Source organism: Vespa mandarinia, chromosome 2 (genome assembly GCF_050613455.1).
Source record: "Vespa mandarinia isolate Hongniang chromosome 2, ASM5061345v1, whole genome shotgun sequence".
In the NCBI taxonomy this organism is placed as follows: Eukaryota; Metazoa; Arthropoda; class Insecta; order Hymenoptera; family Vespidae; genus Vespa; species Vespa mandarinia.
In genome coordinates this window covers 806,193-821,218 of record NC_140811.1, presented here as the reverse complement: position 1 = coordinate 821,218, position 15,026 = coordinate 806,193, and the positions used below count along the sequence as shown (strand labels likewise).

The following is a 15,026-nucleotide window of genomic DNA, read 5'->3' as shown; positions in this document are numbered from 1 at the left end:
AATATGGTAATATATATACGTGTATGTATGTATATTTATGCATGTTATGTGAATATATACATATATCTTACATTTTATTAGAGATTTTATAACTGTTTTATAATTACTTTTTCGCAGCTAAGTAGACATTATGTTAATGAATTCTTATTTCTTCTCAAACATGTTAATATAATGATCGTTTGATAGATGATAATGGCAATGATCATGCAACGGTATTTAATCAGTTTCCATTAAACATTAAATTCATAGTATAAAGTCATATAATACATGGTCACTTAAATGTTCCCTCATTTATTCATTTTTAAATCTTACATTATGCTTTTATCACCATTTTTATTGTTAATTCATATCCAAACGTTAATCTTCTTATATACTTTCTTTAATAATTTATACTCCTGTTAAAATCTTCATTATAATTATGATTATATTTATTAACTATTCATTAGAATTTCTTTTCTTTTATTTTTAGAAATTATCAGAAATTGGTCGATGTTACGAAGAATTCAATCAATTAATAAGTCGATTAATGAGTCACTATTTTAACAACATTTCATTGCGATCTATTAGCTCTCCGAAATGATCTAGAGTCGGTGATCTTTTGTAAATATCTGAACGAGTTAACGAGAAAAAAAAGACAGAGAGAAAGAGAGAGAGAGAAAAAGAGACGGAAATAAACGAGACAGGACCTAGAACGTGATAGACAGATAGAGGTAGAAATAGATAGATAGAGAGAGAGAGAGAGAGAGAGAGAGAGAGAGAGAGAGAGAGAGAAGATATAGGGAAGTACAATTTTATTTTACAAAGGTTTTTCCTAGACGGTGATATATAACGGAGACACGTGAGACATTTCTGTTGAAGGAAAAAATGATTCTTTCACCGTTAATTCCCAATCGCTAATCGATTTATTATATTTATTATGTTTTACAAATATTTTATAATTGAAAGGAACAATATATAAATAAATATAATTCTAGTTATTATATGTAACAACGGTATACAACAGGTAACTAGTATACATTGTAGAGTATTGTCGTGGTGATGGTGGGAGAGAGCGAGAATCCGTTAAGGAAAAACAAAAGAGAGTGAGAGGGGGATAAGGGGCAATTTGTTCCGCGAGTCAAGTTTATACGTCTCTGATATATAAACTGTCTTGTCCGAAACCAATGTAAGTTAGTTTGCGCGCTTCGTCGTGAAAAGAACGTATTATAAAATTATCTCTTAGTTTTCTTTTTCTTTTTTTTCTTTATCTCTCTTATAGATTTTCAACTATTGAAAATATGGAGAACATTAAAATTCAAAGAGACGACGAAAGTTATGCTGTTAAACGGAAGGACAAGAACATGACGAATGGTAAAAATTTTTCTTATAAAATTTTCAATTCTTCATTCAACGATATAAAAAGATAAAAATTATCAATTGAAAATCTTATCAATCGATGATATACTTTTGGATTAGTTTTTCTTTTTCTTTTTCTCTTCTTTTTCTTCTTTCTTTCTTTCTTTAACTAATGAAAAATTTCGATACATGGGGACGCTGCAACTTGTAAAATTATTGATTTTCAAAGATCACCTTAGTACGATTTTTGACACGCCCTATTTTATACATTTGTACTTTATATTATATAATTTTGTCGTTATTGAAAGATTTACTCTTTTGATTGTGTTTTCTTTTCTTTTTTTCATTTCATTTCTTCAAAAGAAATGAAATAAAACAAAGAAAAGAGACATTTCGACAGTTATGAGATCGATAGCTAATGACTTTTATCGAGGCCGATGGTAACGATTGTTTTTTTTCTATTGAGGGTGAGAATAAAAGCGATATACAATACTAACTGACCTCGTGTTAAGTCAGGTATGACAGGTGAACGTAACGAATTATATACTTATGTTCGTGACATGGGAATCGTGATATCGATAGAATTGCTTTCGTTTCTTTGATGTAAGTCCAATGAAAGCTATAAACAATCTTACCTGCAATTACTTTCGATAGATTCGATCTATGCTTTACTTCCGATATCTTTTCTTACCCCTTCTCGTCGAATTCTAATCTACGAGTTAAACATAGATTTTATAAGATTCTTATCTTTTCTTTTGTCGAATTTTTAAAAATAAAAAAAAAATAAAACAAAATAAAATAAAATAAAACAAACCAAAAAATACTCGAAGTATAATGAAACGCTCAATAAGTATGTTAACGCATTGTCGATGAAAGCTTTAAATCGGTGTCTTATATTTGTTAAACATTGAAAATATATTTGTAAATGTTTGATTGGTATATCTTTATAAGGTAGAAAATATTTCTATGATTATTGAAAAAAATGCTACTGTCATTAATTTGTATTCTTTCATTAATTTTTAATAAAAAATTTCATTCTTATCATGTATATATAAATATATATAAATATATATATATATATATATATATATATATAATATTTACATAGTTTTTACATAAATAGGCACATAAGCGTATCTGATATATTTTACAAAAAATATTCATTTGATAGTAGGATCGTGTCGATAATGTGTTAATATTGATTTTTATCTCTCGCATAAAATCCTATATAAATAAGCTATAAAAGAATTATATAATGAAAAAGCGAGTTGTTTTATATCATACTTGTTGCTTTACAGCATATTGTCATTCAATAGTAAATAATTACCTTAGGAGATTTATATATTGAATTGCATTTGATAATTACATAAGTAGATTATGGTTAGAGGGAATGGTAGTCGTATTATCGTTGTCATGTAACGATAACACAAGCTCATACGTTATTTTTTATAAATAAATAAAAAGTAAGTAGCCTTCTATATAAATAAAAATCGTATTATCTAATCGATTTTCTTCTTCTTTTTTTTTTTTCTCTCTTTTTTCTTTTTCCTTTTTTTTTTTTTTTTTATTCGATAATTACATACCATTAAGTCTCTCATTACTATAAAGTGAAAAATTACTTTTATATAACATTAAAAATTCTTTTCTCTGTCGTTCTTTTCGAAGGACTCCCGGTTATGTTTAACATACAACAACAATAAAAAAAACTTGCTTCAAACACATTACTTCGGGGTGTAATCCGTGTGTGGGTAATTTGTTATTCAACAAATGTATTATTAATATGTTCACGTAGTTGCGTGAGATCGACCTCGGACTACTTACGAATCATTTTATTTCGCGCGATGATTCTTCTTTCGTATTTTTTCTTTTTCTTTTTCTTTTTAATCGACATGCCTGTCGCACCGATACTTGGTATTATTAATGCTGGATACTCTAAAATGTACTACGATATACATACATATATATATATATATATACACACAAACGCGCGTGCCCGCGCTCGCGCTCGTATAAATAGATATAATCTCTTTTTAAAGACTTTAGGTAATATAACTTTTCAAACGATCGTCACGATTGTTAACAAGATCTCAGTGATTAAGAATATATCTGCTATTTTCTTTTTTTTTATCATATCAATCTATACGTATATCCACGTATATACATACATACACAACGAAGTTAAATGTAACGACGATGTTATTATTAATGTATTAATGCATCGAAAAAAAATTGACTTACTGAATATTTTTGTAACACGTTAGCGAGTTTACAAACCCTCTATCGATTGTAAGTAGCTAAAGTCAATTGTGCTCAGACAACTTTCAGTAGTGCGACTATGAATGCGGAGACGAACACTCGATATCTCATTGTTCCTTTTTTGCTATTCAGTATATGTCTTCTTAAAAGAGTTAACGTTAATCTAATTCATTTCATTTAATTTCAATTAATATGTCATTTTCTTTCATTTATTTCTCATAAAATTTTTGAAAAATTTGACAAATTTATCTTCAATCGTAACTCTAAACGTTTCTAATATATTCAATAGATATACGATCTTTCTTGTCTAATAGGGTCTTCCTAGAATATCATTACTAGAACGTCTAATAGATAGGAGGACGAAGTGAATTTCATTATCGACGAAAAGGATCTAACGCTTTTAATCATTACGATGAATAATTATCGATGATAACAGACAATAATAAGTTACTTTCGTAATATTTTCGAAAACAGTAATATTTTCTCGAAACGATAATATTGCGACAAATAATCATTCGGGTCAATTATTATTTTATATATTTATTTATATCTTTTATTTTTCTTATATCATATATTTATTTTTATATTTAGCTCTCGTAGAGATAAGATAAATAAAATATAATAGATCATTGCCAAATAAAAATTTATTTATAAAAAATTTTATATATATATATATATATATTTCTATGAATAGAAATGATATTTGTATTGAGGAAAAAGAATGTCACTGTTTCGAAAATAATCATTTCGGATTATAAGGAAATATTTTGCTTTATTTTCCTTCTTAAAAGAGGAAAGTGAACGCGAACCGGTCTTCTTAAATGGGATTTACTGTGACGTTAATACTCTGGACTTTATTGCAAATGATTTATATTGCATATTTCAACGAACAAATTAGCGATCGATTAGAATTTATCGACAAATTTGCGATATTTGATTTCTCTAATTTCTTATAAAATTTTACAATGTACAATTTAGCATTAAAATAGAGCATCAATAAATCATTTTTCTTCTCTTTTTTTTAATTTTTTCTTTTTTTTTTTTCTCCTCAATTAACGTAAAGGACTCAAACAAACCGTAAATAAGAATAGAAATTATAAACAAATTTATAATTTGCTTACGATAAGTAGTCGATAGACGACGATCATATAAAATTTACATCTGTAGATATTATTAATTGATGATTTATTAATTACTTGATAATTAACTAGCGAAAGATAAATCGGACAATTTTTATAATTTTTCGAAATCAGAAATTGGAAGATAAAAAATATCAATAGATGATTTTTTTATATTTTATCTCGTATTCGACTCGGTGTCTATGACTTTTGCGAGGAGATCTCTCCAGTAGAGGAGGAAAATGTGAAGAGCTGAGAATGTTGAGAAATAAAAGGAACGTAAAGAGAAAGAGAGAGAGAATGAGAGAGAGAGAGAGAGAGAGAGGTGTCAGAAAAAAAGAGTAGGAAGGAAACAAAGGTGGGAGAAAGGCGAAGAGTGAGTTGAGCTGCAGGGTAGGAGAAGGGAGGGGGAGAGAGAGAGAGAGAATGTTCCAGGGGACGTTAGCGTTCGCCGTGATTCTGTTCATCCGGTTCAGTCACACCGCATCACTCCGGTGAGCGTAATCGTTCTCTTCTTTACGTTTTTAACTCGGCTGCTGTTTTTCCTTCATCTTTACTCTCACTTTTTTGGCTTTTGTCACTTATTATTAATACACACGCGCACGCAATAAAGAACAGTGTTTTTAATTCCTTTTTTTTTATTATTTCTTACATTTCGCTTATCGGATCATTTTAACGTAAAAAAAGATCTTTTCGATTTGACGTTTTAAATTCTCTCTCTCTCTCTCTTTCTCTCTCTCTCTCTCTCTCTCTCTCTCTCTGTCTTTCTCTCTTTATCTATCTATCTATCTCGTTCCTACGATAATTTTGACATTGCCGTTTATATCATTGATTTGAGTTTGTGCGTGTCAAACTGACGTTAGAAGTGTGACCTGAAAAGTATATAGAGTAAGTTTTTAACTCAACATTCGTAAATTCGTTAATTATTTTTGAGAAACGTTAGAATCAATTTCTGAATAGAGAATTAATTTAAGTTATAATATTATCGTTGTACGTTATATGTCTTATGTTTTATTTGACGCCTGTCAAATTTTTGTTTATAATCGGATATCGTTTGTAACAAAGTTTCTTCATCGTTCCTCGATAGATCCTATTCGATGTTATTTTTTTTTTTTTTTTACTTTTCTTTCCCAAAGAAAATTCAACCAGCAAGAACATTCGTCCCAACTCTAAAGAAGAAAATAAAGGAACGATCATGAATGGACTATCTAAACAATGTATCACCGATGAGAAGTCGATTAAATTGAAGAAACCCCATCCACTGAGGTCTATTTCTTGGAATAAAAATATCGAGGAAGGAGATTTAGATGTTCCTGGAACGCCAAGAACACCTCGAACCTCGACAACGCCAGGTATACCTAATTTCCTGGATTTTTAAAACGATTTTACGTGAACGTTGAAATCGAAATCGAAATCGAAATCGAAATCGAAATCGAAATCGCCCATCCCATCCCACACCTTCTTTTACTCGAGGAAATTAAATTTCTTGTTTTGTTTTTTTTTTGTTTTTCTTTTTTTTTCCGTTGTCGTTAATGTTTCCTGCGTAATTCATAAGATATTTCTCGACCTGTTGCGCGTCGACTTAAATTACCATAATTAATATTCAATAGCGCATGAACCGTTTATTATCATAAACTGCAAATGATTGAAATGAATTATTTTCTGTTCTTTTTTTTTTTTCTTTTTTTTTCTGTTTTCTTTTAAAACAGAACAATTTCTTCTAAAGAAATTTGCATTAAATTATACAATTGTTAAATAATGCCAATATAATTTCTAGATAATAATTTAATAGAGGATCTTGAAAACAACGTGACCATGACTTCTCTCTCACATTATTATTTTTTTAATTTATACTCTCGTTAGAATTATTATCAATCCTAATGTTATAAAATCATTCGATCCCTTTAATCTATTTCATGTCGATGAGGAAGCTTTAAAATTAAACAGATCTTTAAAGAATAATTGTATTTTTAATAGACGGCATAGATCATTATGTCGAGTATCTAACAATTTCAGTTTAAATAAATCAAGTTTGTTTTCTATTCGTAGACGAAATGATGTTTAAGATAATTGATTAAATAATTGTAGATAATTGATTTCTCATGGATGAAGTACGATCTAATGATATCTATCGATGAAGCTGGATCTAATGGAATAAAAAAGTAATGACTAGTATTCATAGAAATAAGAACGAATCGATAATTCGTTTATAATACTGTTCGTGATTCCATTCAACAATTTAAATTCGTTTCTCGATACATTCTTCGATATCTCTTCTACCAATTGTAAGAATATTCTTAATCACTTTAATTCTTCATTGTGATTTAAAAAACGATATGAAAAAAAAAAGGTGTTTTCGCATTTTTATATATCGCACTTTAATACATTGTTTTGATATAATCGAACGAACGAATATATCAATGAGTCTAATAAAACATTTAATAATATTAGTAAAATCAATTGCAAAATACGATTTACATTATTTTTATCTTTTATGTCTGGTAAATAGACAAAACTTGATCTTAGATAACAAATTGGATTTTTCCTAAAGCAAACAGTTGAAATTTGATTCGCAGACGTTATAGAAAAAAAAAAAAAAAAAAAAAAAAAGAAAAATTAATAAATAAAATTAAAAATAAATAATGAACTTACGAAAGCAAATGATCGTTCTCTTAGACAATGAGACAACATTTTTTCCATGATAAAAAAAAAAAATCAATATTTAATCTTTTTAAATACCCGTAGATCGAAGAGCGTCATTGTGAACCCGTGAGACATCGTCATAGGTCGTGACATGCGATATAGAGCCGATATTTATACGCTTATACGATATTGCCAATTAAAAAAAATTCGAAGATAATCGTTTCGTAAGACTAGAGAAAGAGAACTATCTAGAGAAAGTTGTGTATAAAATCAAAATTTCACATTATGTTTTTAATCTTTTGAATCGAACTTTTCATAAATACAACTTATTTTGGTGTAATACAGTCTGATCAAATAAAGAATCTTAAATCTGATGTAATTTAAAAAGTTTTGTTATGTGTGAAAAATGAACTTGAAATTAATACACACATACACACACACACACACACACACATTCACACGTAGGCACGCACATTACACTTTCGTTTGATCGAAGTGATCTGTCCAAGAGTCTCTAGATAAATGAATTAAATCGATTCTCGTGACGATCGTCTTATCGATCGTTTAATCGATTGTTATGTCGGTCATGTTATCGAATGTCTCGAAAGTATCGAATGACTTCCTAGAAAATACGATCCAATATGTTTTGGAAAAACATTTATTGTCAAGCTTCTAATCTGTTTTATCTTGCTCTCTTGAATATATTATTATCAAAACGATATATATTTTGACGGAGTTCCGCGATAAAATTTCTGACGCAACAATATTAAATTTTGTTTGCAGGTCACGAAAACTGTACCTTCCATCATGATTTAGAATTGGATCATAGACCACCTACGCGGGAAGCTTTGCTACCAGAAATGTCAAGGAGTTACAAATTACTTCTAAGTTCACTTGGCGAGGATCCTGATCGGCAAGGACTTTTAAAGACACCGGAAAGAGCAGCCAAGGCGATGCTTTTTTTTACCAAAGGATATGATCAGTCTCTCGACGGTAAGAGAAACCTTTTTTGATGGTGTCCTATACAGAAATATAATATATTCTATGCTGAACGATATTGCTTATATCGTGTGTGTAGATATTTTAAGTTGGCATAAGTTCAAATCGAGCGATATATATATATATATATATATATATATATATATATGCGTGTGTTATCAATTTTCATTATCAAAATCTAATATTGGATTTTACATTGCATTTTAAATATTTAATAATATAATTGATTATCACTGTAAAACAAATAATTCAACTTATATACTCTTTTGCACGTCAATCAGAGAATTATAAAAAGGATAAACATTATAATATTAAATATAACATTACTTAACGTTATTCATTGAGAAAATTCCATATCTTATTAGAAATCTCTAGTTTGTCGACAATCATTGCAGGAATTGTTTTAACTTCCGAGTATTTCTTCTTTCTTTTTTTTCCCCCATTTTTCTTTTTTTTTTCTTTCTTTTTTTTTTATTTTAAAAATCGTTACGAAACAAATTGCCATTGGGATTCACGGCCAAGAAGAATGTTGGGAAAATACGTTCACTCCTGCGTCTGTTCGGCCGACTTTGACTTTGACATTGATCACCTACTTTGGTGAAAGTAGCTAACGGAATTCGGAATATTTTTTTAAGATCCTCTTTTTTTGCCTTTTTTGTCCTTTTATTTTTTATTTTAGCTTCGATAATTATTGGCGAATAAAGTAGAAGGAAAAATTCGAGAATGGTAAAAATACTTCGATATAAAGAAACGATAACGATTAGAGATTGACATTTTTTTTTTGATTCCTCAATTTTTTTCTTGTCCCTTTCTCTCTCTCTCTCTCTCTCTCTCGTTTTTTCTCTCTCTTTCTTTCTTAGGAGTACAAAAAAAAACGAGATATCGAACAGCGTGCACTTTTATCTTGCAATAAAGTACCGTATTTCTTTTCTTTTTCTTTTCTTACCTTTATCTCGCTGACGTTACCCTTGTCGAATGAAAAAGGAAAGAGAAAAAGGGAGAACGAGAAAAGAGGGTGCGCGTACCTAAGTGCGCCTTGGAAAAGGAAAGAAAACGTAAAGCTTTTGATATAAATGCTTTTCAGGGACGTAGTTACAATTGCGAAAAAGAGGGAGAGAGAGAGAAAGAGAGAGAAACATTTTGCTTTTACAATTAGATTTATTTATTTCTTCTTTTTTTTTTCCTTTTATAATCTCGTTTAATTCCTGTGTGATTTCGTAAATGAAAAGAAATTTTTCCAAGATTTTTAGAAAAATTTTCTTTTGAGAAATTTTCTAATGGAAAGTAACGTATAAATTTATTTTCATTGATATCACGAATTAATTTTTTGATTGGATGAATTGATTAGATGAAAGATACTCGAGACACTTTCCTAACAAACGTCAGACAAATTAGTATGGCCATTGATCGAGTTAAGTTCTCTTCTCTCTGTCTATCTCTCTCTCTCTCTCTCTCCCCCCTTTCTTTCTCTCTGTCTCTCTCTCTCCATCTTTATCTATCTCTCTATCTCTCTCTTTCTTTCTTGAGTAGGTACAAAGGCAGGGGGAGAGTTTAATTCATTTTACGATTCGAGTAGCTCTTCTACAAATCTTTACGAAGATGCACTTCTACATGTTCCATTTTCAAGATAAGTTATCTTCTTACAATTCGATAAATCTTAAACGAAAAAGACACGTTATATTACTTTTTAATGCAAAAGCCTATCGATCATTTTCTTCGATATCATCTCCGATAGCGTTATTTCCCATATATATATATATATATATATATATATATATATATATATATATATATACGATCGTTTTTTCATTAAAATCAAATTTCACGCGTATTACGTCGATTGGAGATTTCACGTTCTCCTGTTTGACGTCAAAGAGAGAAAAAATAAAAATAAAAAAATAAAGAAAAAAAAAGAAAAATAAACTAAAAGAAGAAAAAGAAAAAACAAGAAGAAGAAGACAGACAAAATTTTGTAAAATCAATAATAAAAATATTAACGTAACATCTATATTAATGCACGAGTTTTTCAATGAAAATTACGATCGTTTGATTGTTCGTACTTAATGGCTTGTATTGTTTTTAATATAATTACCGAATACAATTATTCGCGATATCTTTTGTAAAGAGAATTCTCTACTTGGTTGAATAGAGGGTGAATAATACGTCCATCGTTGTCGGTCATTGCGAAGGTGTTTCTTGTTAAGGTTGCCGTGGAAACCATGAAGAGAGAGAGAGAGAGAGAGAGAGAGAAAGAGAGAGCACCCTCCATTACCTACCTTCCAACACATACTAACCACTGATACACCTATTCACCACCACCGTTTCCCACGTTATACAGTAAGTAGGTCAATATCGGCTAAATCACAGACTAGGAACACGAGGACCTTAACCCACGTACCTTGTACTAGGATCTTTTCTTTCAATCCTTCGAATAAAACATTTTCTCTCTTTCTTTCAAATATGTATAAATTTATGACGAGAGAGAGAGAGAGAGAGAGTTACAGATAACAAAAGATTTATTTAAAAAATATATTATATTGTATCTTTAAAAACACAAATGAATTTATATATCTTTTCTTTTCTTTTTTTTTTTTTTTTTTTATCTTGTCACAGATGTCATTAACGATGCCGTATTTGACGAAGATCACGACGAGATGGTGGTAGTCAAGGATATAGAAATGTTCTCTATGTGTGAACATCATTTGGTACCCTTCTATGGAAAAGTATCCATCGGTTATCTACCCTGTAAGAAGATACTTGGTCTCAGCAAATTAGCGAGGTAAAAACAAAAATGAAAGAAACGACGTAAAAACAAAAGAATAATTAAAAAAAAACATTCACACAGACACACACATGGAAAGAAAAAAGGAAGAAAAAAGGAAACAAAAAAAATATGATTCGAAATAACGATGTAATAGATCTTTTGAGATCATTATTAATGAATATATGTTAATTAATGACTGGCATCAACATGTGTTATTACATATAGATTTTTTTTCTTGTTTGTTCGACTTTTTTCCTTTCTTTTCGAATGATTTAATTACAGTGTGTTCCTCCCTGTTGATCTGGAACATTGTCGAACAATACACGTTAGTAAAGAGCAAGAAATATGCATATATATAGTAAATACTTTCACGTTACGGTGATCGCTCGAGCGAATAGTCGCTCTGTTTACACATGAAATTCAATCTCGAGTAAACAATCGAACAAAAATGTAACTATGGTTAAAAAGAAATATTTACGATCAACGAATGATTATTACTTTTTTCTTTTTTCTTTTTTTTTTTTTTTTTCTTTTTATAAATATTTTGGAAGATCTCAATCGTAATTTACTATAATATTTGATTGCACTTTTTCTTTATTTTTTAATTAAATAATGGCATATAATTTTTTGTTCAATCTTTTTCGTTCAATTATTTTTACAGAATCGTAGAGATCTTCAGCAGGCGTCTTCAAGTTCAGGAACGTTTAACAAAACAAATTGCAATAGCAGTTACGAAAGCTGTGGAACCCGCGGGAGTGGCCGTTGTGATCGAAGGAGTGTATGTATTGTATCTCTCTCTTATATATTTATATATATATATATATATATACGTACGTATGTATGTATATAAAAATACATGCACACTCACGTACATATATACAAGCAAACATATGTAGCTTTGATCTATTCTAATTACTTTTTTTTATTTCCTCATTATCGAATGTAAGAACAGCTTTCACGTAGTATCATATTGAGTTTGAAACTCGACCTTCGGATTTTATAAAAATACTTAACACCACGTTAAGTGCCACGGAAATTCTTAGGGAAATCCCCGTCAAGCCACGCAGCTGCGTATAAGCGCTGGTATTGCGGTATAGCAATGCGAAGCGCACTACTAACGGATATAAAATTTACTCGCTGTATAAATAATCCTGCAATGAATAAAAATGATGTAAATTTTAAATAAATTTTCAATAATTACTTTAAAATGATATAAATTTTTTAGTTTTATATCATATTTTACACTGTCAATCATCAATGACTGACATGGTCTAAACGAACAGTTCAGTGTCAGTCATCGATAACTTACGTGGCATTCAACGTGTTAATTGTATATTTCACAACGCGGAATCGGTTCTGAGCGTTATGTTGTAATAAAAAATGAACCAAGTCGAATTCCTCTATGTTTAATTCTGGTTCCATTTCAACGCACTCGAGGCTTGGGCAACAGTTTTCGCAAGGATTAATCTTTTACGTACTATTTCAACCTTGGTCTAATAATTTATTTTATCGTGAAAGAATTTTATACCTTCTCATGCACTTAAACGTTTTCTTTCAACTTTGCCTTATCGATGATAGGATTAAAATAATAATAATAATAATAATAATAATAATAGCTATTTATATTTATATAATGACAGAGTATTTAAATAAAGATTATTAATATTTATCCAACTGATGTTACATGAAAGCATAATTACAGGATTAATAATATCTTTATATCCGTCAACTTTTCATTTTTTTTATTTCTCTAGGGTGCGGAAAGGATTAATTATCTGTACGATTGCATTTTAATATTTTTACATATTTATCGATAATCTTACACCGATATTTTTCTATATATAAAACATTCATTTGATTATACCGTTCTAATTATGCATTCATGATTACCGGAATCACTTATATACATCTATTGTATTATATAATATATTAATATACTTATGCAAAAAAAAATTAAAGGTTACATTCGCTACATTGGTTAGATAATGTTTGAAGATTAGAAAAAAGAAAAGAATGCAAATGTTTTTTTTATTTTTATTTTTTTACGAACAAAGATATAACTGAAAGAACATTAACGAAATCGTTTGTTCGAAAAACGGCATTAGAATATACATGAAACAATTATATTAAAAAAAGTAATGGTCTTCATATTTTTTTACAAAAGAGTAAAAAGAGAGAGAGAAAGAGAGAGAGAGAGAGAGAGAGAGAGAGAGAAATGGATAATTATTAATAAATATTTATAATCGTGAATTTATTAATATATATTTTATATTATTATTTGCTATTATCATTATTATTATGATTATTATTATTATTATTTTTATTATTACTGTTTTCATTATCATTATCATTATCGTTATTATTCTAAAAAAATAAAAATGATATAATAATAATTATGATCCGAATAATGGTAAAAACATAATTTTATCTTTTTAAATTTCAGACATATGTGTATGGTAATGAGAGGAGTACAGAAAATCAATAGCAAGACCGTTACTTCAACGATGCTCGGCGTTTTCCGTGACGATCCAAAGACTCGTGAGGAATTTCTCAACCTTGTCCATTGCAAATAAACGATAATATCTTTAGGGAATTCTTATTCGGCGTTCCTTCATCATCATTTATATATATATATATATATCGGTCTTCCTATTTGTGTGCTGTCGTAGTATTTTTTTTTTATTTTCTTTTTAATATCTTCTTTGCTAATCTTAAACTCTCCTTCCGAAGTTTTTTCGCGATATTCAATCGAAACGTTTGCGAATAATGATCTATATAAAGATCTATATATAACTAGATCTTCCAAACTGCAATATTATTCTCAATATTTAAACGGAGATGTACATATAAGGAAAAAAGAAAAAGAAAAAAAAAGAAAGATGATATTCATATGTTTATAAAAAAAAAAAAAAAAAAAAATGTCGGTTTCCTCTTCTCTCAATGAAATTCCTTTGAGAGTTCGAGACTTCGAGAATTCGCGAGTTTAAAACCCAAGGTGTTCGAAAAAAAGAAACAAAAAAAAAATAAGGAAAAACAAAAAAGCCAATATGATGTTTGTAATAACATTTGCAATCGATCGAATAAGAGAAACACTGATATTTAATAAGGAAGTCTATTTTCTTTTAGTCGTTCGAATTTGCAAATGATTAATGTATGAACGAATGAGAGAGAGAGAGAGAGAGAGAGAGAGAGAGAGAGAGAGAGAGAGAGAGAAATTTTAATCGAAATCGAATAATAAGCAGAACTAATAATACATAGATTGATATATTAGTAACAACAATGTGCTGCTGGTACAGCGAATTTTTCTTCGACGTTTTATAGTTATTTTATATATCATTGATTTGTCAGTTCCTTTTTTCTTTTTTGTTTTTTAATTTAATTTTATTCTTTTTTTTTTTTATTTAATAATAATAATAATAATATCAACGATTTGCGTATTCGACATAATTTGCGTTGCTTTCACGTGTTGTTTTTATTTTCTCAATTAAACAACTGTCATTGATAAGGAAAAAAAAAAGAAAATAAAATAAAAAGAAAAAGAAAAAGATAAAATAAAGAAAGAAAAAGAAAAGAAAAAAAGAACGAACTGAAAGAATTCTTAATGACAATAATTTTTTTCAATAGATAGAGAATCTAATGGAAATGTTACCTTAACGATAATAAAAGAGTACATGTTGCAATATTATTTTTTGTAAATGTCTGATTCATACGATTATTGCAAAACGTTACGATCGAACGTTTTGATATTCAGAATCATGACATCGTATGTGTGTATATATAATGTCATGATAATATCTTGACATAATATGTTTCTCTAACAGTACGTATTTTTTAAATATACTTTAGGAAAATGTAACAATAACAACAACAATAATAATAATAATAATAATAATAATAATAATAATAACAAT

At 28.8% G+C, this 15,026-nt stretch overlaps 1 protein-coding gene across 2 annotated transcripts; it reads left to right on the top strand.

The window, feature by feature from the left end:
• The first annotated feature begins 1,168 nt into the window (after positions 1 to 1,168).
• Positions 1,169 to 14,207, top strand: Pu (GTP cyclohydrolase punch). Of its 2 annotated transcripts, none has more exons than XM_085664691.1 (6): positions 1,169 to 1,350; positions 5,846 to 6,061; positions 8,136 to 8,345; positions 10,965 to 11,130; positions 11,777 to 11,893; positions 13,559 to 14,207. In XM_085664691.1, exons 1-6 carry the CDS (start codon positions 1,278 to 1,280, stop codon positions 13,686 to 13,688), a joined length of 912 nt encoding a protein of 303 aa, XP_085520817.1. In that variant the 5' UTR covers positions 1,169 to 1,277; the 3' UTR covers positions 13,689 to 14,207. The 2 variants fall into 2 exon arrangements, with proteins under 2 accessions (XP_085520817.1, XP_085520818.1); XM_085664692.1 differs by lacking the exon at positions 1,169 to 1,350 and adding an exon at positions 5,184 to 5,597.
• The last annotated feature ends 819 nt before the right edge of the window (positions 14,208 to 15,026 follow it).